At 56.7% G+C, this 25,353-nt stretch overlaps 2 protein-coding genes across 3 annotated transcripts in view; one reads left to right on the plus strand and one right to left on the minus strand.

The window, feature by feature from the left end:
- The window catches only part of C5H16orf96 (chromosome 5 C16orf96 homolog), a 36,813-nt gene extending 27,044 nt beyond the window's left edge, over positions 1-9,769 (plus strand). Inside the window, exons 13-17 of the mRNA XM_021698011.1 lie at positions 2,202-2,294; positions 3,248-3,428; positions 3,556-3,658; positions 8,779-8,859; positions 9,552-9,769. Coding sequence (XP_021553686.1) covers positions 2,202-2,294; positions 3,248-3,428; positions 3,556-3,658; positions 8,779-8,859; positions 9,552-9,769 — 676 coding nt within the window. The remainder of the gene's footprint in view (positions 1-2,201; positions 2,295-3,247; positions 3,429-3,555; positions 3,659-8,778; positions 8,860-9,551) is intronic.
- Positions 9,770-16,111: 6,342 nt separating this feature from the next.
- UBALD1 (UBA like domain containing 1) lies at positions 16,112-21,094 on the minus strand. 2 transcript variants are annotated; one of them, XM_044915602.1, is made up of 3 exons: positions 20,901-21,094; positions 17,543-17,605; positions 16,112-17,129 (listed from the first exon to the last, which is right to left on the minus strand). In XM_044915602.1, the coding sequence occupies exons 1-3, from the start codon at positions 21,018-21,020 to the stop codon at positions 16,851-16,853; spliced, it is 462 nt and encodes a 153-aa protein (XP_044771537.1). In that variant the 5' UTR covers positions 21,021-21,094; the 3' UTR covers positions 16,112-16,850. The 2 variants fall into 2 exon arrangements, with proteins under 2 accessions (XP_044771537.1, XP_021553884.1); XM_021698209.1 differs by having other exon boundaries at positions 16,112-17,204.
- Positions 21,095-25,353: the final 4,259 nt, after the last annotated feature.

The following is a 25,353-nucleotide window of genomic DNA, read 5'->3' on the forward strand; positions in this document are numbered from 1 at the left end:
GAAAAGCTGAACTTTGTGGGACTTCCTTGCATGTATTTTTAGAGTCTAATACTTTTTATTTATTTAGGTGAAATTCACACACACACACCACTTTAAAGTGAACAGTTCAGTGTCATTTGGTGCACATTCACGATGATCTGCAACCATCACCTCTAATTCCAAAGCAATTTCATCTCCCTAAAAGGAAACCCCAGACCCATTAGCAGTCTCCCCCACGCCCGACAACCACTAACTTTCCATCTCTGTGGATTTGCCTATTCTGGACACTCCATATGAATGAAGTCATACGACCTGTGACCTGGTTCTGGCTTCTTTCACTGAGCATCATGTTCTTAAGGTTCATCCACACTGGCAGGTGTCAGTGCCTCATTCCATTTTTTATGGCTGAATTGTATCACATTATATAAGCCGCCCACATTTTGTTTATCCACTTACACGCTGATGAACATTTGGGTTGATTCATCTTTTAGCTCTTGTGATTAGTGCTGCTGTGAGCATGCATGTACATAGATTGGCTGGAACACCCGCTTTCCGCATTTTGGGTATAAACCTGGAGGCGGTGGGAGTGCGGGGTCATGTGGTCCCTTGACGATTAACTCTTTGAAGAACCACCAAAATCACTCTCATAGGGTTTAAGAGCCCGAATCTTGCAGCGCCCATGCTAGCCTGGCCCCTGTGACCCACGAAGCTCACCACCCTACATCATCAGTCCATGCTCATGGAGGGGCTTTGAGCCTATATCCAGATTTTTTGGTTAAAGCCACAGATCCCTAGTTGCAGCGTTATTTATAATATTTTTAAAAAGTAGGAAAGGAAACTGAAGCGGTGAATGAGTTATGTCCATTTACATCAGCTGATATAAGTCATGTTGTAGAAGGAGGTATAATGGAACCTTCTGAGATGTGGAAATGGTTGCAGCTACACCGTCCAACGCAGTAGCCAACAGCCACATAGGGCTAATGCGGCTGAAAATGGAATTTTGCATTTTATTTAAATTTATTTAAATTTAACCATAAATTTAAATTTAAATTTAACCATAAATTTAAATAGCCGCCGGTGTCCAGTAGTTGCCATATTGGATGGCACAGTCGTGGAAGAATTATTTAGTGGCCTGGAAGAAGGTTCATAATAACTTAAATGAGAAAATCAAGTAGTTTGTGTGTGATCCTATTTTTGTTTTGTTTTGTTTTTTAGCAAGTTTTATTGAGTGATAGCAGTGATAGTATAAAGCTCCCAAGGAGGGAGGGGGCCCAAAGGGGTTGCCCATGATCCTATTTTCGTTAAAAAAAAAAAATACAGGGGTGCCTGGGTGGCTCAGTCGTTAAGCGTCTGCCTTCGGCTCAGGTCATGATCCCGGGGTCCTGGGATCGAGCCCCGCGTTGGGCTCCCTGCTCCACGGGAAGCCTGCTTCTCCCTCTCCCTCTCCCCCTGCTTGTGTTCCCTCTCTCGCTGTCTCTCTCTCTCTGTCAAATAGATAAAATCTTTAAAAAAAAAATACATAAACACAGAAAATTACTGGAAGGACCCATATCAAAATATTTGTCACATGGTTATAGAGCTTTTTGTGTTTATTTGTGCTCTGTCCTTTTTAAAATGCTGACAGTATATATTACTTTAACATTTTATTGTGGTTAAAATGGTAAAGTATGTAAATGTTTACGGTGCAACCTGATGAATTTGTACACGTGTATACACCTTTATAACCACCTCTGAGATCAACGTGTACAATAGTTCCCTCTGCTCAGAGAGCTGGTATATATATATATATTTTGTGGAGGTAAAATACACAGCACAAATCAACCATTTAAAATTGGGCAGGTCAGGGGCATTTAGTCCCTCAACAATATTGTGCAACCACCACTCCTCCTAGCACCAGAGCATTTTCACCAACTATCCAGAAGGAAATCCCAGCCCCATTTGTGGCCACTCCCCATCCCCTCCCCCAGCCCCTGGCAACCTCCGATCTGTGTTCTGTTTCTAGGATTCACCTGTTCTGGCTTTTAGTTTTATAATCAGAACAGTTGTTCTTTGTGAGTGTCAAAGATCACTGGGGCTCTTTAGGGCCCTGAGCGCAGCGGGCTGTGCTGTGGACGTCTCCAAAGAGAGGAATGGGTTTAAGGGTGGACTTCCTGGAGGAAGAGGGAGGCTGGGGCTGTCTGCTGGCCACTTGCACTTCCCCCTGAACTCTTGTCCTCCAACAGGCCACTCATCACCATCCGCAAAGCCCACCTGCTTTCGAGGCTGCGGCCAGCCAGCGCCAACACCTATGAGTACCTGCAGCAGCAACACTTGAGGTGAGTGGGCTGGGGGCGTGCCCCGCAGAAGCCCTCAGGAGCCCGCAGGACTGCAGAGACGCCAAGTCCAGTCCCAGGGCATTGCCAGCCATCTGCAAGGGAGCTGTTTGGGGAGGTGGCTGGGGCAGCAGATGGCCTGGGAGAGGACACTGGCAGAAGGGAATGGGCATATTTATTGGACATCTATTATGGGTGGAGACCGTTGGGGAAGGATTCTCATTTAAATCTCACCACTCCTGTGAGCTAGGATGGACGTGCCTGCCTCCAGCTGGAGGAAGTAAGCGAGGGCCCTGGTCTCAGCTCACTGCACTGAGTGCTTTGCCCTAGCCGACCTCGGCGAATCCTTAAGCCTTCCCTTTGAGGTGTATTCTATCTTCACCACATTTTGTTGTTGAAGGAAATGAGGTTCAGAGAACTTCAGCCACCTGCCCAAGGTCACAACTAGTAGGTGGCAGAGTTGGTGCCTTGACCTGCAGTTTCCCAGCACACCTGGCAGGCTCCCTGGGTCCCGGCCCCACCCTCAACCTCCTGACTTCCCACGCTCTGTGGGTGCTTCCTGCACCCTGGCCTGAGATACTTCTGGCCAAGTGGGGAAATGAAGGCTGACCAACAATCACAGCCACATAAAGGGGAGAGCCATGGGGGCCTGGGCCTGCACCCCCACCTTCCTATGCCTGACTCCTTCTTGAGATCACAGGTTAAAAGCCTTCTGTTGTCGGGCCAGACCAGGGCCCCCAGGGGTGGCTGGGTCTGGGGGAGCATAAGACTTGGTTTTCCCTTCTGCCCCGACTGCACCTGTCCGTATCCACCTGCTAGCCCAAAGTACCCCCCAAACTCAAGCTGGAAGAAATTCCAGTCTTGTCTTGCCACTGGGCGGGCCCTTGGGCCCATCCTGATGCTGCTTTGGGGCAGAGGGTTCTCCCAGCGCCTGCTGTCCTACCTGCTTACCCCAGGGAACACTGGCGGCTACAGCAGCTCCGGGACCTTGGAGACCAGCACAGTAGTCTGGATTCGCTGGGGTCCCAGAAGGACTGGGGCGACGGCCCTGGCAATTTTGCCAACCTCAAGTTCAACTCCTATGACTTGTCAACGCTCTACCCCTACGGGGACCCCGAGGTGTTGGACTATGACACCGTGAGTATGGCATACACCCTGGGCGTGGGTGACCCCGGGGAGGCCGTGCTCTGTCTGCTGATCCTCTGCATGTACCAGAGATGCAGGGGAGGACACTCCCTGACTTGGGGTCCGGGCCATCTAACAGGCTGAGGTGGACATTCTGGGAGTGGACGGGATCCTGTACAAGGGCCGAATGACCAACCGGGATGGGGCACGGCCTTTGACCAGCGTTGAGAAGGAGATGACAGGTGAGAGGTGTCAGGACTTCCTGGGAGCCCATGTCCTAAATGTCCTGGCTTTGCTGGGGAGGATGAGGAGGTGCAGGCAGGGCTCAGAGCTGGCCCCTTCCTGGACTGGGGGGTCCTCAAACAGTCACTTGCAGAAATGGGGTTCTACTGTATGCCAGGCACTGCACCAGGCACTGGGGAGGTGGTGGGGAGCAAAGAAAGATGGGCTATCACCCCAGGGTTTCCACACCAGTGGGAGAACCAGACTGTGAGCAAATAACCTGAAGATGAGGCCCCATTGTTTGGAATAGCAGTGAATAGCTGACCTGAGGGGAGGGGCCTGGAGACAAAGGATGCTGGCCTAGGGATGGGTGCCAGTGGCCTCACGAAAGAGGGATGCTGGGCTGGGGATGGGAGAGTTGTGAGAGGGACATCAGTCCAAGAAGAGGCCTCTGATGAGGGAATAGGGGTTAGCTGGCTAAAGAGGCCAGGTGGAAAGAGAGCAGTCCAGGTGGAGGGCATAGCAGGTACAAAGATCCTATGGTGGCTGGAAGCCAGGCACAGTTGGAACTCAGGAAAGTGAGTCAACCTGTGGTGGAGATTGGGAAGGGGTTGGGAATGATGAAGAGATGTGGACAGGCCCTGGAGGCTTGTGTCTTAGTGTCCCAGGTAGGTGAGGGTTGGGTTAGTAGGGGACACATGGAATCAGTTATTCTGATTGCTGCAGCATCAAGGCTCCCGCTCCAGATGGCTCCTACTGGGAACCCCAGTCCTTGGCTCCAGCAGTGGGCCGGCAATACCAGAAGGGGTACATTCTGTGCACACCCTTCGGGGTTTTCTCCTTCTGGGAAGAGGAATTCTCAGTTTTGCCCTGGGTGGGAGCCATACACTGCCCCATGGCAGGGGGTGAGGGTGACCCTGGAGCCCCAAGGTGGCTGGAGGGTTAAATTCTGCCCATGGTATTCTTCACCCCACATTGTCCTATTGACTGGAGGACGAAATACCAGATGCGTAGGGAAAGGGGACTGTTCAATTGGGGGTGCTGGACAAAGAAAGAAGAGCCCGCGTTAGTGTCCTGGGGCGGCTGCAACAAATGGCCACAAACTGGGGAGCTTGAGACAGCAGAATTTCTCACGGTTCAGGAGACTAGAAGTCCAAAATCAAGGTGTCCCAGGGCTGTGCTCACTCCCAGGGCTCTAGGGGAGGTTCCTTCCTGCTTTTTCCCGCTTGTGGCGGCTCCACGCATTCCTTGGCTGGTGGCTGTGTCCCTCCAGTCTCCGCCTCCGTCTTCCCGTGGCCTTCCCCCTGTGTCTTCTCTTCTGTCTCCTATAAGGACACTTGTCCTCCTTAACTAGGGATGAGCCCAAGATCCTTAATTACATCTGCGAAGGCCCTTTCTCCAAATAGGGTTATATTTATAGGTTCTGGGGGATGTATCTTTTTGGGGACCACCCATCAACCCAGGAGGGCAGGACACCATCTGAACCCTGCATTCCCCCAGCATGGATCTGGCCCATGTGGCGTTCATGGCTCGTCCCAGACAAGGCTCAGCCCCGGGCAGCAGCTGCTGTTAGGTTACGCCTCAGGGGTCACCAGGCAGGGTAATAACAATGGTGGCTAATATTTAATGAGCCCCAACTTATTGCCAGGCTGGCGCTGCCTCCTTCTTCCGGCAACAAACAGTTGAGGCATTGCACAAGGGCAGCTGAGGGTTGCTGGCTGGAAGTGCACCCTTGGTGGAGGGGCCCTTCTTCCTGCTCAGGCACCAGACAGGGCCCCTCTCCACCCACCTCCCCTGGGCTGTCACCCAGAGGGATGGGGCTTCTCTCCCAACGGCTCATTCATTCTCGAGACCCATGCAGCAAAGCAGGCCTGAATCACAACACCTCAACTGCTTTGTCCTGCTTGGGGACAACAAAGCTTAGAAATCAATCAGAAACCTGCCTATGGCCAGATCTTTTGACCAGATTGTTCTTATCGCTCATTTATTTACTCGAAAGAACATTCTAATCCAAAACAAGCTCGAAAGCTAAACCTAAATGAGCCCGCATGAGCCCCGCCCCAGGTCCAGCCTGGCCCCCGATGCGTTCGTCTGTTCACATCAGCATCCAGCATGTCCTGCCGTTTACTCAGCCCTTTGCCAGGCCCACAGGGGACACTGAGGGGCAGCTGGGCAGCCTGTGCCCTCCGGATGCTTGCACTGAGTCAGGAGCTCAGGCCAGGGCAGGGGAACGGCTGGTCCCTAGTGAGCCGTGCCCCCGCAGCAGGGGGATGGATGCGCCGAGACAGGTGGTCAGCAGGCTGGACTTTCAGAGAAGTGCCCTGGAAGGAAGGCTAAGTTCAGGCAGGACTTGGGTAGGACGGAGAAGGATGTGGCAGGGGCGGGCGCAGGCCTCAGCCCTCCTCACCAGCTCTGGGTGGACTGCCTAAAATGCACACTGCGACCGGGACCCTCCCCAGCTCAGAGCCCATCCCTATGAGTTTCCTATGGCTGCTGTAACTAATTCCCGCAAACCAAGGGGCTTAACCCAAATTTATTATCTTCGTTCTGGAGGTCAGATGTCCGAAATGAGTCTTACAGAGCTAAAACTAAGCTGTTGGCAGGGCCGGTTCCTTCTGAGGCTCTAGGGGAGACTCTGTTTCCTCCCCGTTTCCACCTGCCAGGGGCCTCGCTCCGACCTCACTTCCATCCTCACCTCCCCTTCTCTGACTCGGACCCTCTGGCCTCTCTCTTCAGAGCCTTGCAATTACATTGGGCCATCTGGTAATTCAGGGTCCTAGGTTTTAGGGTTTAGGACGGGGACATCTCAGGGGCACTGCCCTCCGAGTCCAGGCTCCTTGGCCAATCTGGCAGGGGGGTGGGGGAGAAGGGGGTGCTTGTCCCCTGTCTGCCCCTCCCTCCAGCATCTCAAAACTGTTTTCCCGTCTGTCAGTGAGCCCAGCTGTCTCCTGCCTCTGGGCCTCTGCCTGTGCTGTGTGCCTGCCTTGAAGGCCTGGGGAACCTTTCTCATCTGCCAGAGCTTAGGGTCCCCTCCCATTGAGAGCCTCCCAGCTCCTTGGTTCTGGCTTCTGCAGAGGTGGGCAAGCCGCAGAGGAGGGCCTGGGAGGAGCAGGTGTCCGGGTCAGGTGTCGAGTTTGGGTTCTGACCTGTCGAGTCCAGGGCATCTGTTGGGTCAGAGCTGGGTTTCCAAGACTCACTGGGTCTCGATTTTGAACCTGTGCCCTGGGCCCACATCCCTCACCTGGCAGGGAAGCAGTGAGACAGTCTCACTGGTCAGCTGGTTGGCCGGTCCTGCCTCAGACCTGTGGAGGGATCCAGGTGCCAACTGGTGATCAGAGCGGGGGCCAGGGAGTACGCCTCAACTGGGCATTTGCTCTTCGCAGAACCCAGGAAGCACACTGGAGCTAGTTCTTAGTTCATACTCAAGGAGCAGTTGATGTAGACCTTGAGACAGAGTTAGGAATGCAAGAGGTTTGGGGTGGGAGGGTTACAAAGACAGGGGTGAGGAAAGGGAGGGAGCAAGCAGAGACCCTCAGATAGTAAGCAGATCTGATGAGGTCCAGGCCAGCCCCGTGGGGAGCTGAACAAACACCCCTGCGCTCCCGCCATTGGCCGTAGCTGCTAACAGCCCCTGAGGTGCCAACAGGTGAGACTTGACTCCTTTTGCTCCTGCGGCTGAACAGCGAGTTCTTCCTTAAAAGGGAATTTGTATAGCTGACCCTGCTGCCGAAAGGCCCTGGTCACTCAGCTGGTCATTCCCAAGTCCTTATTGGCTCCACGTGTACTTTAGATACCACTGGGGAGACCCGATGTGGACAAAATAAAGTTATTGCCCCCTTAGAGTTTTTACCCCATGAGGGACCATAAGATATAAACTAAATAAATAATTCAGTGAGTAGGATGAAACATGGGAGTGAGGGAAAGGATGACCACTTGAGCTAAAAGACTCTTTAAAGAAAGGACATTCGAAGTGGGAATTGTCAGGACACCCAGGGAAGGACATAGTGTCCGGGCAGAAGGAACAATCCGGTGTCCTTCATGGGAAGGAGCTCGGTGCCCCTGTAACTCGTCTTGAAGGGCAGGCCTGGGCTCTCACCCGCATCTTCACTCTCACGGCCTCTGCCCCACCCCCACGGTCCCACCTCTTCTTGTGCAGCCTTTGGTCTGGGTGGCCGGTCATGGAGATTCTGGGCTGGACATGGAGAAGGGGATGCCTTGGGTTCAAAAGTGAAGGATGGGGCGCCTGGGTGGCTCAGTTGGTTAAGCGACTGCCTTCGGCTCAGGTCATGATCCTGGAGTCCCGGGATCGAGTCCCACATCAGGCTCCCTGCTCAGCAGGGAGTCTGCTTCTCCCTCTGACCCTCCTCCCTCTCATGCTCTCTGTCTCTCATTCTCTCTCTCGCAAATAAATAAAAAATTAAAAAAAAAAAAAAAAAAAAGTGAAGGATGGAGGGCACCTGGGTGGCTCAGTTGGTTAAGCGACTGCCTTTGGCTCAGGTCGTGATCCTGGAGTCCCAGGATCGAGTCCCGCATCGGGCTCCCAGCTCAGCGGGGAGTCTGCTTCTTCCTCTGACCCTCCCCCCTCTCATGCTCTCTCTCTCATTCTCTCTCTCTCTCAAATAAATAAAATCTTTAAAAAATTAAAAAAAATTTTTTTTAAATGGTGGGGCACCTGGGTGGTTCAGTCTGCCTTCGGCTGGGGTCATGATCCCGGGGTCTTGGGATGGAGCCCCGCATCAGGCTCCCTGCTCAGCGGGGAGCCTGCTTCTCCCTTTCCCTCTGCTGCTCCCCCTGCTTGTGCGCGCGCTCTCTCTCTCCGTCAAATAAATAAAATCTTTAAATAAATAAATGGTTAATTTTGTGGTATGTGACTTTTACTTCAAAAAAAAAAATTCACACACACAATGAGGGACGGAAAGGTGGGGGCGGGGGCACAGTGGCGGTCTGGCCTCAATGGGAATATCTATGCCTTGAGAAACCCTAGACTCGGGAAGGTGGGAGGAGTCTTCCGCAAGGGCTGGGCGGCAGGTGTGTGGAGGGGCGGGTCTGGGGAAACAGTGAAGGGGCCTTTGCGGGACGGGGCGGGACTCTGCAAGAGCTCTCACCCGGTCCTGTCTCGTCCCCTTTCTTTTTGGCGAAGCTGTGAAGATTCCGCACCCCCCAACTCGAAACCTGTATGATCGTGAACGCCCGAGTAACTTTTATGGTTCCATCTACCCCCGTGAGTACCTGCCCTCCTCACTCCCTGGCCCAGCTGGGATTCTGGCAGGGTCTCTGGTGCCTCCCAGTCCCAGCCTGGGGCTCTGAGACCTGCCCCACCTCATGCGTCTCTCACCTGCTCTATGTCAGGGCTCAAGAAGGCTCCTTGAGTGGCCCCCACCCAGCACCCGCTCCCTGGCCAGGGCCTCCAGCTATCCTGGGCTCCTAGTTTACCCTTCAGTGGGGCTTCCTGGCCCGGGTGCCAGTCCCAGGGGTCGAGGCCCGATGTCTGTCCGCAGGTGTCTAGCTAGCTGCAGAGATGGGATCAGGAGCCCATTCATTCTGCCTGGGGCCCCATGAGCCAGGCTGGGGGGACTCCTCGGAGTCCTCTCACCATGCACCAGGCATCTGCGGGAGCACTTTCTCCCTTGTGTCCTCAGCCCTGCTCTCCAGGCTGACTGTGGAGCTGGGGCGCAGCAACCCCCCCCCCCCCTCCGATCCTGGACTCCAGGTCCATGTCGGGTTCAGCGTCCGTTTCTGGTGTCATTTGTCTGGGGTCACCCACCCCCGGGGAGTTTAGGCTGCCTGGGACTGGGTGAGCCGTGGGAAACCACTTCCAGTCTGGTAGCTTCTCGGCTCCTTAGTGGGTATGATCCCATCCGGCCCCCCGGGCATGTTCCTGGGACACATCACCGACTTTCCTGCCCCTCCCAGCCCTGCACCCCCACGCCAGCGTGCGCTCGGCTGCCTCAGGCCCCCCGCCTACGACACCAGCTCGGCCTCCATCGCTGCCGCCCCTGCCACTGCTCCCCCCACTGACGCCATCCGGGCGGGACCCCCAGCAGGCCCCAGGGCCCGCCCGGCACTCAAGGGCTCTGCGCCTCGAGTCCCGAGCCAGCATGCAGCCCTCCGAGGAGCCCACCAATCCGTGAGCCCTGCGTCCCGCGCCCCTACCGCCTGTCCTCTCCCCCTGCCCACAGAGACTGGGCCCTGAGCCTGGCCTGAGGAGGGTGCAGAGGCCCTGGACGTGGGGGAGGGGCCTCCATAAGGGAATCATTTTGACCCAGGGGCTAGTTTAACTCATGCATATAAATACAACACAATCCTTCTTATCCTACACTTCCTGGAACACATAGCTTTATAGATTGAATTTTTCACTAAGCCAATATAATTCCTTGACCAGTTTTCAATACAACAGCTAACATGCTTTTAAAAACAATCACTTTCCTTTTTATTTTGCTGAAATGACTCTATCAGAATCAGTTCCAGTTACAGCTACTGCCCACGGACGTTTTCTTTGGGGGCCATTGTTTCTAGCAAGACCAATTTTCTCACGGGAACCAAATTTTACTGTGTGCATCCTTTTTTTTTATTATTTCATGTTGATTATTCCTACCAGTAATTACGGTTATGAATTGGATATTTTTAAAACCTGATTGTTTATATTTACTTTTTTGACCAATCCATGAGGAACTTGGAGCAGCGGCCCTGGAATATTCCGGGACTGCTCTCTCCCACCAAGGGCTGGAATCCCGCACGCCTGTTTGATGTCCTTCTGGTTCCCGTGCTAACTGCCTGTGCACTTGGTGGAATAAAGAGCTGACCAGGAGGTCATAATGTCCTGATATGGCCATTTAGTGGGCAGCTGCCACCGGGCATGCATGCTTGATTTCTTCCCCTTAGGCAGCTTGTTCCTCCTTCTCCCTGTCAACTTCTCTCCCTCTTCCTCTCCATTCCCCGGCTCTGTCTGGTTGTGTCCTCTATGCTTTTTGAACTTCTGACATGTCTACACATTACACAAAGTCTAAAAAATTTCCCTCTGCTTGGTTTTGGGACATGATTCTACCCGCCCCCGCCCCCCGTAACATCCACTAGAGGCCCCTGGGACTGCCAGGTGGGTAAGGGAGTTGGAGGGGGGTGAGTTGCCCAGGGGTCCACCAAGGGGGAGCCAGGGAGCTGGCATGGAGGAAGATGCCCAGCCTGGCGGCCATCAGAGTTCAGGAACACTGCGTGCCTACCCCCTTCCTAATGGTCCCCTGGCGCTTTCCCCAGTTCCTCATTGGTGACCACTCCCAGACCCTGACTTCTCTTTTCTTTCTCCAAGGACTGTGTCTAAATGAGGCCAAGCTTTTCCTAACCCAGGCAACTTACCTGTTCAAGATGCCTTAGGGAGCGCTGGCTGGTGCAGTCCTGGACCCTGCACCCACCCCCATATCACAGATGAGTATTTTTGGCAACTTCTCCCCAGAATAAAATCTTTCACTTTTTGACTGTGGATGAGGGTGACTGGCCTGGTGCCCTCTTTAGAGGGTGGCCTTGTCTGCCCCACGTGGGTGAGTGGACCTGCTGGTCCCTACTCAGGCCCCCACCCCAGGGTCAGCCTCCCAGAGCCACCAGCCAGAACCACCATGGCTGAGTCCCAGTAGAGAATCAACAGCAGACATTCTTGCCTCTGCTACATTTTCCACCATGGCAAAGTGTCCCGAGGTGCCTTAGCCCTGTGTTCTGAGGACAGGGGTGGTGGTGTGAGCTGCCCAGGTTTGCTCAGGGAGGCCTCAGCTCTCCAGCCCCTGGCCAGTAGCTGTCCTCCTTGGGTGCTGTACATGGGTATGAGGGCCCCAACTTCCTTCCACCGCCTCCCACGGCAGGAAAGGGAGGTGTGGCCCGGGCTCAGGCGAAGAATCCCATGTCAGGCTTGTCCCCTGCAGCCCTGACCCTTGGGCACCCACACACATCCAGGCTCGATTTTCAGACCCTCCTATCCATCCCCAGTCGCCCCTCAAAGCTGCCTTCCCAGCCATTTTTCAGTTTTACAAAGGGAATCCAACCAATCAAGTTGGTTCCTGCAGCCCAGGCATTGAGGAGTGAGGCCCAGGTAGGTGACTGTGTAACCATTTGCATTAGGACAGGCTCCTCAGAGTTTAGGAAGGTGGGGAAAACCACCAGCAGCCAGCCAGGAGCAGTGTCAGAAGACAACAGTCCTGTTCCCCATAGAAGTTGTGGGGGAACAAGCTGGCCTTTGGCCTGGTCCCAGATGGGAGCTGCAGGCAGAATCCTTGCCCCTCCAGATTCCAGCCCCAGAGGGTGGGGTCTGCAGGAAGCTGGGAGGGAGGTGCTGCACCGACCCCCAGGCAGGTGCCTCAGGAAGGTAGCCCACCCTCTCCCAGCAGGGAAATGTGCTTGGGGAGCAGACAGAACCAGGATGGGGTCCGCAGAGTGGGAATTTCAGAAGGTCCTGGGTCCAACCTCCTCCTTTGCCAGGGGGACATGGTTCCTGGCCTGTGACACAGCAGCAGTGTCAGGCTGGACAGGGGGTAAGGTGACCAACTGTCCCAGATCTGCCTGGCTCATGGCTTCAGCAGGATCCACAGGAAACCACCCCACTAGCATGTGCAGCTCTTGTTCCCCAGGAGAAATGGCCTTGGGAAGAGCAGAGGTCGGCCAGCAGGCTCCCAGCACCTCGGGCTGTGCCGGTGACACGGCCTTGGCCATCCTGGGAATGGGTAAGAGTGGAGTTATTCTGAGGTGCATCTGAAACACATAAATTGCCCAAACAGAAGCTGTGGCTAAGCAACCAGAGACCCTTCCAAATGCTGGAATTGGAAGTAGCCTTGGTTCAAAAGACCTCCTTTTGTCCAGCCCAGGCAGCCTCCCCAACACTGACCCTGGGAAGTAACCAGACTCAAAGCTCGCATCTGTCCTCAGATGAGTCCTGCTATAAAAGCCCCTCAGAGACTTCCAGAGCCATGGTGGCTCCGCCCACTGCTGGGTTTGGGGGCCGGCCTTGGGGACAGCGTGGTTTTCTGCTGCCGGCCACAATGTGTTCTCAGAGAGCCCTCGAAAGACCCTGGGGATCCTTAGCGGCCCTGGAAGTGTCCACTTCATCCAAGAGAATCTTGGAGAACAAGCCCTTCTCTTTTGAAAGCTGTCTGAAGGGGAGCCCTGCCTGCCCGCAGAAAGCGTTTGAGTCTCCATTCATCCACCAGCTGCCCCCCTCCAACCCACGGAGCAGGCCTTTCACTTGTGAAGCTCTTCCTGGTGAAAAACAAGGTCCCTCCAGATTCCAACCGACTTGGAGACAGGAACTGGACACACACGTCTGTGGCCAGTGGGGTGGCCTGGCTGACTAGGGGCAGGCTGGCTGTGTCCCCACTGTGACAGTCCGCTTCAGCCAGCTGCGGCCTTGCAGGAACCTGGGCCAGCTGTTACAAACGTCCAAGGTGAGCCAGAAGTGAGGCTTTTCGTGCAAACTCTCATTTTAAAGTGTTGGTAGACCATTCAGAAAGACATGGAACATGATGCAAGCCCAGCAGCATATGTCAGGGCACTAGGCGTTGGCAAACCCCTAAGTTAGTACGCTCCGGTGTTTTAACAGCAGACTGGAAAGACACACCCACTGCCTGTCACCTGGGGAAGCGAGACCTTCATCCCACACGCTGCCACGTCCAGTCTTCAGAAATGAGAGCTCAAATCGTCCTTTCAAGCAATGTCACGGATGCAAATGGTGTTTAGAGCAGAACTTTGGAAACGGTCATTTGAGCTCAAGTCCGGCAGGCAGGTAGGGGGTGACCATGCCCAGAAGAGGCTGCACTTTGAAGTAACAAGGCCAGTTTCCTATGTGTGCTGCTGGGGTAGCTCCCAGGAGGCGCTGAGATCAAGGACAGCTGAGGATGGCTGTCTCTTCCCTTCCATTCATGCACCAGCACCTTTGCTTTCCAGCCATTTTACACCCTAATGTGTAATAGATGGTTACTAACTCCTTCAGCCTTGTGTCTGAGCTTCCAGCCTTAGGGAAGTTGAGGAAGGTTCCAGGTTCTCTGTTCCCAGCTCTGCCTCCCCCTCAAGTTTGTCTGGCCTGCTTTTGCAGCCTTTCCCCTGGTCTGAGCATCTCAGACCAGGAGCTCCCAGCACACCTGACAGGGCCTCTGCATTTGCTGTGAAGTTAGGGGAGTCCCCAGCCCCAGCTCTGGCCCTGCTCTCTGCCCCCTCTTTGCTTAGGGCACTGATGAAAAATCAGATTCCTGGGCCCTCCTCCAGAGCAGTTGCCTCAAGCACCCAGGGGACCCTTATGCCCTACAAGTTTGGGGTCATGAGTCTGGTGCCTCCCGGTCACTGGGAGGCACGAGTGCCCGGCTCCTGCCTCACAAACACCTGGGAGTTGAGTAACAGTTCTGACATACAGTTGGCGTTCTCTAAAGTTCACCCTTTCAAGGTATATGATTAAATGGTTTTTATTCTGAAGTTGATCAACCAGTATCCCGTAGAACGTTTAAAATAATACTGTCAGGGCTTCTCCCCTGGGACTCTGATGCCATGGGATCTAGGAGTCTGTGGTTTGTCTTTTTACGGAGCTCCCCGGAGGCTCTGCTGTGCAGCCAACTATGGGAACCTGGGTTTAGGGGACATTTTGCCATGTCTACAGATACTTCCGGTTGTCACAACTGGGGGATGCTACTGGCATGTAGTGGGTGGGGGCCAGGATGCTGGCCAGTATCCCAGAGCACATGACACCTCATGGCAGACAGTAATCCAGCTCCAAATATCCACAGTGCCCAGGCTGGAAACCCAGGACCTACAGGAACCTCAGGTCCTTTCCAGCCTGATGTGACCACCTGAGGCCTCCAGGCCAGCCCATGGCGACCCCCAGACACAGAAGTGCACCTCACCTCCAACAGATCAGCACTCAGTAGAGATGTTGTGTAGGGACACCTCTCAACGTGGAGCTTGAGGTCCTCCATCTAACAAAACTCTGAGTAGCAAGGCTGGCTTATTTACAGGCCCCCCGCTGGCCTGCCCGGGGTTGAGCCTCTGCCTCCAGGAGTGCAAATTCTCGATGGTGCACGGTCTCCTTGTCTCACACACACACCACCCAGTCATCTGCTCACTGGGACAACCCAGGCACACGCACCCCTACAGAGCTGAGAACCCACAAACACATACTTGCCTCTGCAGCTCTCCTGCCGCTCGAGGGGGCTGTGTGGCAGTTATCTGCGCATTTTCTCCCATCAGAAGGCTGTGGTGAAGATTCAGGAGGCTCAAGACATCCTCACCCTCACCCTGCCCCGCCCCTCCCTCCCTCCCCTCTCCACAAGAACTCCTCACAGAGCTGTCGTTCCTTCTCCTGGAGGAAGGCCAGGAAGGCTGCTGGAAGTGGGGAGGGGGGCGGTTCAAGGTGAGGACACGATTGCAGGACAGGAACAACAGCTACAGCGGGTCAGTCTTCAGTAACAGCCAGAGAGCAGAGTCGTCCCCTGAGCCTGTCCAGAGTCCAGCAGGGCGGAGACAAAGCTGAAGCCAGGTAGTGGCTCGGAGAACACCCAACACAGGAGCATCCTCATCAGAAGACCCAGCCCCATCCCTGGAAGCAAGGGCAGGACCACCAGTGGGGAGCGCAGAGATGTCAGTCAAGCAGGAGACTTTCTGAAATAGAAGGAACTCTCCAACCCAGGTGTCATCCGCAGAAGACCAAGGTGCCGGGTGGGCGCCGGACAGGTGATCCTAAGTTAGAGAGTGAGGTCCGCCTGTACTGAAGGTTGGGCAGAGACCTTGGCCTCCCTCCTTCCCCAAAACCCAGCCCCTCACAAGAGGTACAAGGCTGAGGCTGCCCCAGGAAGCCCCTTTCCCAGCAAGGGCAGCTGCCGGTGGGGGGGGTGGGGGTGCGCAGAGTGGGGCACCCCTGGCTTCTCCCTTGGGGTGAGAGCAGGTGTCTGCCCCAGCCCAGCTCCAGAGGAGCCCAGGATCCTATCGCTCCTAGGTTGCCAGTCTCCTTAGTGACCAAAGGTTTGAGCTGCAGGTTGGACTCTGCCCTGGGCTCGTCCTGTTCCTGTCACAAGCCCCCACTGGCTCTGCACAGAGGTTGGCTATGTGCACCTCCCCAGGGGGAGGGCCCTGCCCTACTCGGCATGTCTACTGGAGGTTGGGCCTGCAGAGTCCAGCCTGTAGCCAGCCATTGGGACCCTAAGACACAAAGAAAGGTCCTGTGTGAGACTCAAGCAGACGGGGAAGGCAGTTGTTAGCCCTGGAGGTCAGGATCAGTCCAGCCTGACAGTGGGGAAGGATGGGCAGGAGGCAGGGATTCTGGGAACACAGGCCAGAAATTAACTTCATGGGAAGAGCCTTGGATGGGCAGAAAGGTTCCAGAGCCATGTTGTGGTTGAAAGACAGCAGCAGATAGGAACCGTGTGGAGCCAGGCGGGACTGGGGGTGCCCTGCCTCTTCACATGGAGCCAGCCGGCAGCAAAGCTCAGGATGTGAGGCAAGACCACAGAGCCTGGTGGTGGTTTGAACTCTTTCTTCTGTTAAAAGGGGGAATTGAAAGGGTGTGAGGTACCCCCGGGCTCTGGGGGAGGCATGCAGGCAGCCCCAGCAGGCAGGCGCTGGGGAATGGGTGGGAAGAGTCCTGGAGTTTCCCACAATTCTTTTCTGTGCAGGGAACAGCAAGGCTGGCTGACAAGGGGGCGGGAGAGAGGCAGGGCCCTGGGGAGAGGGGTGGCGGGCAAGGGGCTTGGGGGCTCACTCTAACATGCAAAGTCCAGCTGCCCCATAAACTAGGTTGCTTCTTGGAGAGCGACATACATATAAATACAGACACAGCTACACACACACATGCGGAGAAGGCTCTGCATTCCCAAGGGTGGGGATCTAGGCCTGCTGGCCCCCAAGGAGCTCCAAGACAGGAGCCAGCCAAGTCTCCGCTGCTGTGGCGATTTTCCGCAGCCCCCTGGGCTGGGGCAGGGCGAGCAAGTCCTCTGGGGAAGGCTGCTTGTTCTCTGAAGTTCTGTCCACCAGCACCAAGACAACTCTGAACCAAATCCATGCAAGGTGGGTGCCCCGTGCCTGCGCATCCATGTCTGTGCGTGGGCAGCCTGTGTGCTGGCACCAAGGTCCAGTCTCTCCCCTCCAGGGCTCCGGGGAACGGGGGGTGCAGACAGAGGAGGGTGAAGGGGGCCCACAGAGACATCCTCTCCCCCGCCCCACAGGGTCCTGGCCTCCGGGAGGGGGGAGGGGCCTCCCTTATCTCTCGGCCTCCATGGCAGGGTGGGCCCTTGGTTCTGAAGTGGCCTGCTGGGGGGCCAAGGGTGGCCAGTCTGACGCTGGGGAGGAAGGTGCCGGAGTCCACAGGGGCGGCTGCTGCAGCTGGTGGTGCTGTGGCCCCCCTGGGGGCGAGGCCGCAGTCGGCCAGCTCGGGGCCGCGAAGCTGCCGGTGGCGGCGTGGGGGAAGTGCGGCGGGGGGGACGTGGCCGTGGCGGCCATTGGGCTACCACTGCCACCACCGTGAAAGCTCTCGGAAGCCTTGAGACGGGAAAACATGGTGAGGGCATCAGGGAAGTTGGGGGGCGTGGCAGGGGTGTTGGCAGGAGTGCACATCTGTGGGGGGAAAACAAGAGAGGGTGGGGTGAGCACCCCTTTGTGGGAGGGCCCCTGGCCTCCAGCTGCCTCCGAGGAGGAGACACACACTCAGCCACTGTGGGGAGCTTCTGGGCCTCTGCGCTGGCTGCGTCCTGGCTCCGCGAGACAGTCCACTAGCTCGGGGCTCACAGAGGGAAGGCACAGCCGAGACGGGCCGGCCCACCACACCCCCGGGCAGTCTCCAAGGAGGACCCTCCGCAGCGAGAGCCACTGCAGCTTCCCCGGGGGAACAAGGCTGCCCTGCCCTGGACCAGGAGCACCCCCTCTCACCACCCCTGGGGCCGCAGGACACTTACCATCTGGTGGTGGTGGTGGCTGTAGGGGATATTGGTCTCCTGGAAAAAGGCGCTAAGAGCCGTCTGTGGAAAGAAGGCCCAGATTTAATTACCCTCAGGCCCTTGTTTCCAGAATCTCTGGGGCTTGGTGCGGCCCTGGGCCTGGCTACAGAGCAGAAGTGAATGGAAGGAGCGTGCCTGTCACCCCCCAAGGAGGCGCTACAGACTCCCGGGCAGGCCGGCCTCCAGCTCCGCACACACCTAATGTGGTCACTGTGACCTCAGGAGCAGAGCAGGCAGCACCCTCTCCCGGTCTCACAGGGAAAGATTGAGATTCTAGCCTGACTGTCACCAACTCCATGGGTGGCAACTCCCTCATCTGAGCCTCAATTTCCTCATCTGTGAGCCAGGGGATAGCAAAGACTCCCAGATGTTAAGTCTATGACCCGCCTGCCCCTCTCCTTGGCTGGCCACAGGAGCCTGCCATGATCTGGGCCTCAGTTTCTCCATCTGCACCACAAGGAGACTGGGCTGGGTGGTTTCCTGATTCCCCTCCCCTGCTGCAATAACCTGAGATCCACATTCCACCTGGGAGAGCCAGAATTACGTAGGATGGTCTGGGTTTTGCACTCACTGCCCCACTCGCCCAAGCCTCCCTTGGAATGTTCTTAAGGTGCAGAGCAGGAGGATGGCAGAAGGGGGTCTGCACCCAGGGTGGTGAGAAGGGGAGTGGGAAAGGAGGCAGAGAGCAGGTCTGTGCGAGACAAACTCATGTGGAGGCCCTCAGGGACTGGCAAGAGGGGGGCTCCAGGAGCCCGAGGGAGGTGCTGCATTTGGTCTGTCCTGGCCAGGGGCCTGCAGGAGGGGTGCTGAGGAAAATAAGGGAGCCAGCTACTCTTGCAAAAGTGCTGGGTGAGGGAGTATGTGCCAAGTCCCAGGCCCAGCCCCAGCTGCCCTCCTTTGCCACCCCTTTAGGTTCCCTGCCCCCCAAACCCAGCTCAATCCCCTGCCCCCCCCCCAGCACAGCCAGACCAAGCTGGCTCCCAGGGCTTGCCCTGGGGGTTTGCTTTTTTTTTAGATTCAGATGAATTTTTCTGGGAATCTCCTGCTGGAGATTTCCTACCCCAGTGTCCCCAAACAGGGTGTGGGAACGGGCTGGGGTTAAGTACCTCCTCAGGACTCCCTCCCACCTGGGAGCCCCAGGCGACGCACCCAAACCATTCCTTCCCAACAGCAGATCCAAAGGCCACCTGAGTGAGAATTCCAGTGAGAACATTCTGCTGCCTTAAAGCACCACCACTTAAAACACACAGGTCCCCTTCCCCCTGCAGCCGCCTGACCTCATTAACACCTGAATCACAAAGGTAAGACCCAAAAACACGGCCTTTGGCTGGGTCAACCCTCAGCCGGTGAGCCTGCTGGGGAGGTTACAGTAGGGGAAGGGTAGCCCTGAGGAACCCCTCACTCACTTTCATGCAAGGACCTATGGTTTGGGGGCTCACATCCCATTTTCACCTTAAGTGAACCTCCCTAGTATCCATATCCTCCATTTTACACTTGTGAAACAGACTCAGGGAGCCCAGAGCATATGGCTCCTACCCCAGGGGCTCACCAGAGCTACCAAGTCTGCAGGCCGCTCCTGCCCCTCTTGGGGACAGAGTTTTCCCCAGCATTTCAATCCTCAAAGCTACACTTTAATTCGCATGATGGAGTGACACCAACCCGGGCTGAGAGACAGTCCAGCAGGTGCCGGGCTCTGTGCTGGGCTGAGAGTCCAGACACACAAAGGCTTCCCACCAGACACCTGCCTGCCCAGCCCCAGGCAGGGAGGGAACCATGTATGCAGATGTGGGACTCAAGCAAACTGCCATGAATGTGGTTTTACAAGTTTTGCCACATCTAGCCTTTGAGACAAACAGGCTGATTAGGGAGCTTCCTGCAGGGTGGGGCTGCAGGCCCTGCAGGGGGTGGGGGGGTGGGGGTTGGAGGGAGTGGCCATTCACTTCTTAGAGGTCAACTCCCACACTGGAGGTGCAGAGAAAACTGAGGCCAGAGGAGGGAAGGGACTTGCCCAGAGCGAGCAGCCTCCCATCTTGGGGTGTGAGAACCACAAAGGATCAGCGGTCCCTCCTAAAAGCTCTGGTAGATGTTGGTGAGCAAAGATCCCCCTGGCTGGACAGGCCACTGCTCCCCCAGGCTGTCCAAACCTTTGGGCTGGAATTCTGATCCCCATCCCATTCTCAGGAAACTGCGCCCTGGAATCCCCTGGCTCACTGTCCCCTCAGCAGGCCCAAACACCTTTCCTGGGATGGCTCCCCATCAGGAAACCAGGCCCCTGGGCCTTGGCTGGGCACAGACACTGGCTGGGCTGTGACCTTACACCTGTGAGGGGTGGAGCTCAAGGACTCTGGCCTCTTTCCTAGATACTACCCTGGGTTATTTCTGGGGCAGTTGAGCTAGGCAAAGCCAAGTGGCCTCTTGGCAGCACAAGCCGTGGGCACTAGTGCCCTATGGGTCAGGGAGGCCTGCCCAGCTGACTGGAAGCTACTGAGCCATGTAAACCACGCCGTGCACTGTGCAGGTAGATTCTCCTGCCAGCACGGAGGCGGCCACCTGGGCACGCCTCTGGGGCGGGGTGCACAGATGCACACCCCCAGCTGTAGTGTGGGGTCCAACACAGCACCGGTACACTCATGTGTGTACACGCGTGGGCACCATCTGCAAAAACGGCGACGTGTGTGTACACGGAACACACACAGCCCGCACCCGCGCCCCGGGTGGACTGCGTGTTTACACACACGCCAACATGCCCACACGTAGCGTGGCGCGTGCGTAAATACAAATGCACATGTACGTGGACACAGGCGCCACCGAGCTGCCCACCGGGCACGCACACCCTCAGACCCACTCGCGCGGGGCGGCTCTCGCTGGCCCCGGGGCTCCCCGCCCCACCCCACGGCTCCCGAGATGGGGGCGGCGCGCGGTCCCGGCCCGGGGCGTCCTCCTTCCGGCCGCCTGCCAACTGTCCGTCCGGGCCGCGGCACCGCCCCGCCCTGCCGTTACCCGAACAAAAGAGGGGGGGGTCCCTGCATCCCGACTGCCCGGGGACGCGGGGGGGCGGGCCGCCCCTTCCCCCCACCCCGCGCGGGCGGCGTTTCCGGGGGCCGCGTAGACGCGGCCGCGACACCCGGCCGGACCCGCACGCCGCGTGTGCGCGCTAAGGCCCGGCCGCCGGAGCGCGCGGCCGTCGGGACACCTGGCCGAGTGCGCGGTCCCGGCCCGGCCCGGGCGCAGCGCGCACCGGCACGTGTCCACACCGTCCCGCACACGCGCGGTTGGCGGGAGGGACCCGGACCCCGACCCCGGCCCGGCCGCGCACCTCGAACTGCCAGTGGGCCGCCTGCAGCAGCTGCTTCGCCTGGTCGGCGGCACAGCCCGCCGTCAGCACGAACTGGTTGATCATGACCTGGTGCTTGAGCTCGTCCATGTTCACGGACATGGCGCCGCCGCCGCGCTGCCCGCTGCCTCCCGCCGCCGCGCTCCTCCGCCTCACGCGTCCACCATTAGCGAGCCGGCTCCGGCTAATACAAATATTTACTGTGCGGCTCTGACTCACCGAGCCTCGCCTGGCTCGGGGCCGCGGGGGCATGCTGGGAGATGTAGTCCCGCGCCGCGGCCGGCCGGGGGGCGCAGGGAGGTGTGTCCGGACGCTGCCCCTGCTGCGTGCGGAAGCGGGCGGGCGCGTCTGCAGGCCCTCACCGAGGCTCGTGGGGGTCCAGAAGGCGGAGGCCGCTGGCGTCTTTGCCCGGTGTGTCTGGCATCCCTCTGTTGAATGGGCGCACACTTGGAAAGGGGGCCCCTAGAAATTTTGGCATAAATCGTAAGCACTGGGACGCACAGCCCCGAATGCCTGGCACACAGTAGGCGCCAATAAATACTCCTTCACTGAATGAATGAATGTACCCCTTAGGGTTCTGCAGAGTCACCGCCTCCAGGAAGCCTTCCGGTCTCCCCAGCGCCCCGAGCACAAGCTCACATCGCCCACTCGTGATGCGGGTCCCTTCCCGGCCTGGTGCTCGGCCAGGCACACAGTAGACCCGAGGAACGTTTGGGGATGGCATGGCGCCCGAACAAGCCGGCGAGGCGGGCAAGCTCTGGTGCCTCGGGGTCCCCTCCCCGCGGGGCTCCCACTTTCCCACGCAAAATCTCGTACGTTCTGCCGGAAATCTCAGCCTTCGGATGCGGGCGCCAGGACCTGGCGGAGCCAGTTCCGGGGCGGCCCCGAACTCCTATTCCCAGAATGCCCCGGTTTATTTGCATCGTTCTGTCCCAAATGACGTCAAGTGAGTGAGGCCGCGCCACCGCCAATGGGCGGCCGCAGAGTGTTAGGACCTGGCCATATAAGGTAAACAAAGCTGGCCGCCCAATGAGGCTGCAGCGGGGGCGGGCGCTGGGTCGGAGCCGGCGGGGGCGCGTCACGTGGCGGGCGGGGGCGGGACTGGGGAGCACGGGAGCGGGGGAGTTGCGGGTTGTGTTTACAGCTCCGCACGCGCCGCTTCCGGGTGACGTCGCGGGTCGGGCGTGCGGGGCCAGGGCGGGCTCGGAATGGGATCCTGGGGGCGGGGAGGGGGGAGGCGGGGAGAGGTCTGGCTCGGTCATCCCTGCTCTGAGGGACCTTGGCCCGGTTCCTCGCGCTCCCTGGGCTCCAGTTTCATCCGTTGGGCAACCGTTCTTTGAGCCCTTTCTCTTGCCCTGCCTTGACCCGGCGTTACTGCGGAGAGCACACCCCAGAAGAGTTGGCTGGGGAGGGGGGGCGGGGGTGTTGGGACCGTGTGTCAAAAATCCTAAGGATGGGGACGCCTGCGTGGCTCAGTCGTTAAGCTCTGCCTTCGGCTCAGGTCATGATCCCAGGATTCTGGGATCGAGCCCCGCACTGGGCTCTCTGCTCAGCGGGGAGCCTGATTCTCCCTCTCCGACACCCCCTGCTTGTGTTCCCTCTCTCGCTGTGTGTCTCTCTGTCGAATAAATATCTTAAAAAAAAAAAAAATTTCAGGGACGGATGTAGGCTTGTGGAAATGTAGAAAAGTGCCCTCTGGGAAGTGACACAGGCCCTGGGGGCTTGGGGTGAAAGGTCGTTGGGAGGTTTTCCTATATTTGATCCGTTGTTGGCTTTAGGCTTAGTGTGGGGTCCAGAGGTGGTGGAGGGGTCCAATGGGAATCAGGAGATGTTTTGGGTGTGTCTGATTCTAGTGGCGTGCCCCCCCCACCAACCCAGCGCCTCAGTAGAGGAAATGCACTGGATGGAGGGAACTATGCCACACTGGAGGGGTGGAGAGAAGCCCTACCTGGGTCCTAACCCTTCCAGAGGTTCTGGCTTTGGCGAGTGGGAGGATAATGGGAGACTGGTGGACAGGGCCTGAAGGGTCCCAGGATTGTGGGGGTTGGGGGTGGGCAGGGGCACCCGGATGCTTGGGGAGGGAAGGGAACCCTGCACGGTAAGATCCCCTAAGGGGCCTTTGAGGGCTAGAGTGCCCTGGGCTTAGTCTATCTGCAGGTAGCAGACTCAGTGTCCTCTTCCAGGTGGGCGCCTCGGCTTTGGCAGAAGTAACCTGTCCACGTGGGAAGTCAGGTTTGGGTGTCTTCTGCTACACGGGGTCACTCAGGCTCCACCATTTTTTGCAAACCCTGATAGTGCCAGGAGATTTCTGGTCTTGTTAAGAATGGCTCCTCGGGCACCTGGGTGGCTCAGATGGTTAGGCGTCTGTCTTCGGCTCAGGTCATGATCCCAGGGTCCTGGGATCGAGTCCCGCATCGGGCTCCCTGCTCCTTGGGAGCCGGCTTCTCTCTCTCTCTCTCTCTCTCTGTCTCTCATGAATTAAAAAAAAAAAAAAAAAGAATGGCTCCTCTTCTTAACAAAGCACGGTAAGCATGAATTGATGTGGGTAAAGCGCCCAGCACATGAATTGATGTGGGTAAAGCGCCCAGCACCACCAGAGGTAGGTGGCTCTGAAAGTGGTTATTGCTGTCCCTGTTACACCAGGATAGCATCAGGGCATGCTGGAAGGTAAGCGGGTTTTGGTGCCAGACAGACCTGGGTATGAGTCAACTCTGCTGCTTACTAACTGATGTTGGATAAGCTACTGCAGCCTTGAGCTTTGTTTCATTTGTAGAACCTGAGGTAGCAGTGTGGGGCAATCCCAGGCCTGCTGAGGGGATTAATACCCGTGCAGTGGTCAGCAAGGGCCCAGCACTCAGTGTACAATTTCTAGTACTCACCTCTTTGCCTGCGTCTGGACCACTCTAGGGAGCCCAAGCCCCATTTTACTGATGAAGAAACAGGCTGGAATCCAAACCACCTTATGCTCTTGCCAGTGTTCAGAGCCAGTGGAGAACAGGCACCCAGTAGGCCATGAGGGTGTATTTCTGGCGAGTGAGAGAGGGCACTGCCCTGGCAGGGCCCACTAGGGGATTTTCTGGCTCAGGGAAGTACCTTCCCCCTTCTCCCTATCCTTACCCAGCAACACTCAGTTACCTGCCCAGGCTTGTCCAGCTCAGAAGGAGTACTTACAAACCAGCAGGCTGGCTGGGGTGAGGCAAATGAGGCTGGCAGGAGCAAAGGTTACTCCTCTGGCCCCCATGGCACCCCTAGCCTGCTAGTTTTCCCAGGGGCAGCAGGGAAGGAAAAAACAATCTTGTTTTTAGCCAGAATCAGCCTGGCAGGAGAGTGGACTTTGGATTTCTTAGCTAGCTCAGATGGGGCCTGACAGCTGGGACCAGCAGATAGGACAGGGAGACAAAAAGGTATTTCTAGCAGTGCCCACATCTTACCTGAACTTCTGGGAAGTTGGGTGCCCTGCCAAAGTTTCCCCAGCATGCCCTGGCCTCCTCCTTCCCGCCTCCATCCATTTTTCCTTTTCCTTTTTTTCCCCAAGATTTTAAGTTATCTCCACACCCACAATTCTGTGATCAAGAGTCTCATGCTCCACTGGCTGAGCCAGCCAGGCACCCTTCCACCTCCATTCTTTCAAATACTCCATAGATCATTGAGTGCCTGATTCTGGGAGCACAAGGCAAGGAGGCTCAGGAAGAAGTCTGGACTCAAGGACTCATCACGCATTAACTGTGTCTAGTGTCTGTTTCAAAAGACCCAGTGCTGGCTGACTGAGAGGATTTGAGATCTGGCCATTGCCTCACTCTTGACCTCTGTTCCTATACCCTCCCCCCCCATTTGGATTTAACCACACTGACCTTTGAGCCCCTGGATCATGCTTAGCTCCTTGAAGTCTCAGGGCCTTTGCACATAGTGTTTCCCGGGCTTGGAACCTGGACTGGCTTACCTCCTTAGAGTTTGCTCCCCTGCTGGTTTGCTCTTATATGTATTTCAAATCCTGGTTTAAATGTTACCTCTCCAGAGAAGCCTTCCCTGACATTCCTATCAATAAGTCTCCCCTATTATTTCATTGCACCTCTATTCTCCTATAGCACTCACCACATTTTGTATTTATGCACCTGTTAACCTTTTAAGTGTGTCTCCTCACTAACCTGCATGCTCCACATCTAGGGTTCTTCCATTTGATCCTAGTTGCCTGGCTCCTAGCCTGGCTCATTGCGTGTTACATAGTAGCTGCATGGTAAATATTTGTTGAATAAATAAATGAATCAGCACAGATGTTGACAGTAGAACTAGTAACAAATCAGAAAGGGCCTGCCTCCCAGCAGGGCATGGATAAGCACAGAAAGAACAAGTCCAAAGCTCTATTAAGAGGAATGTTTAATCAAACACCCAGCCCATGGAAACGACTGCCCTGGCCCAGGATCTATAGAAAGGACAC

This window comes from Neomonachus schauinslandi, chromosome 5 (assembly GCF_002201575.2).
Source record: "Neomonachus schauinslandi chromosome 5, ASM220157v2, whole genome shotgun sequence".
Classification (NCBI taxonomy): domain Eukaryota; kingdom Metazoa; phylum Chordata; class Mammalia; order Carnivora; family Phocidae; genus Neomonachus; species Neomonachus schauinslandi.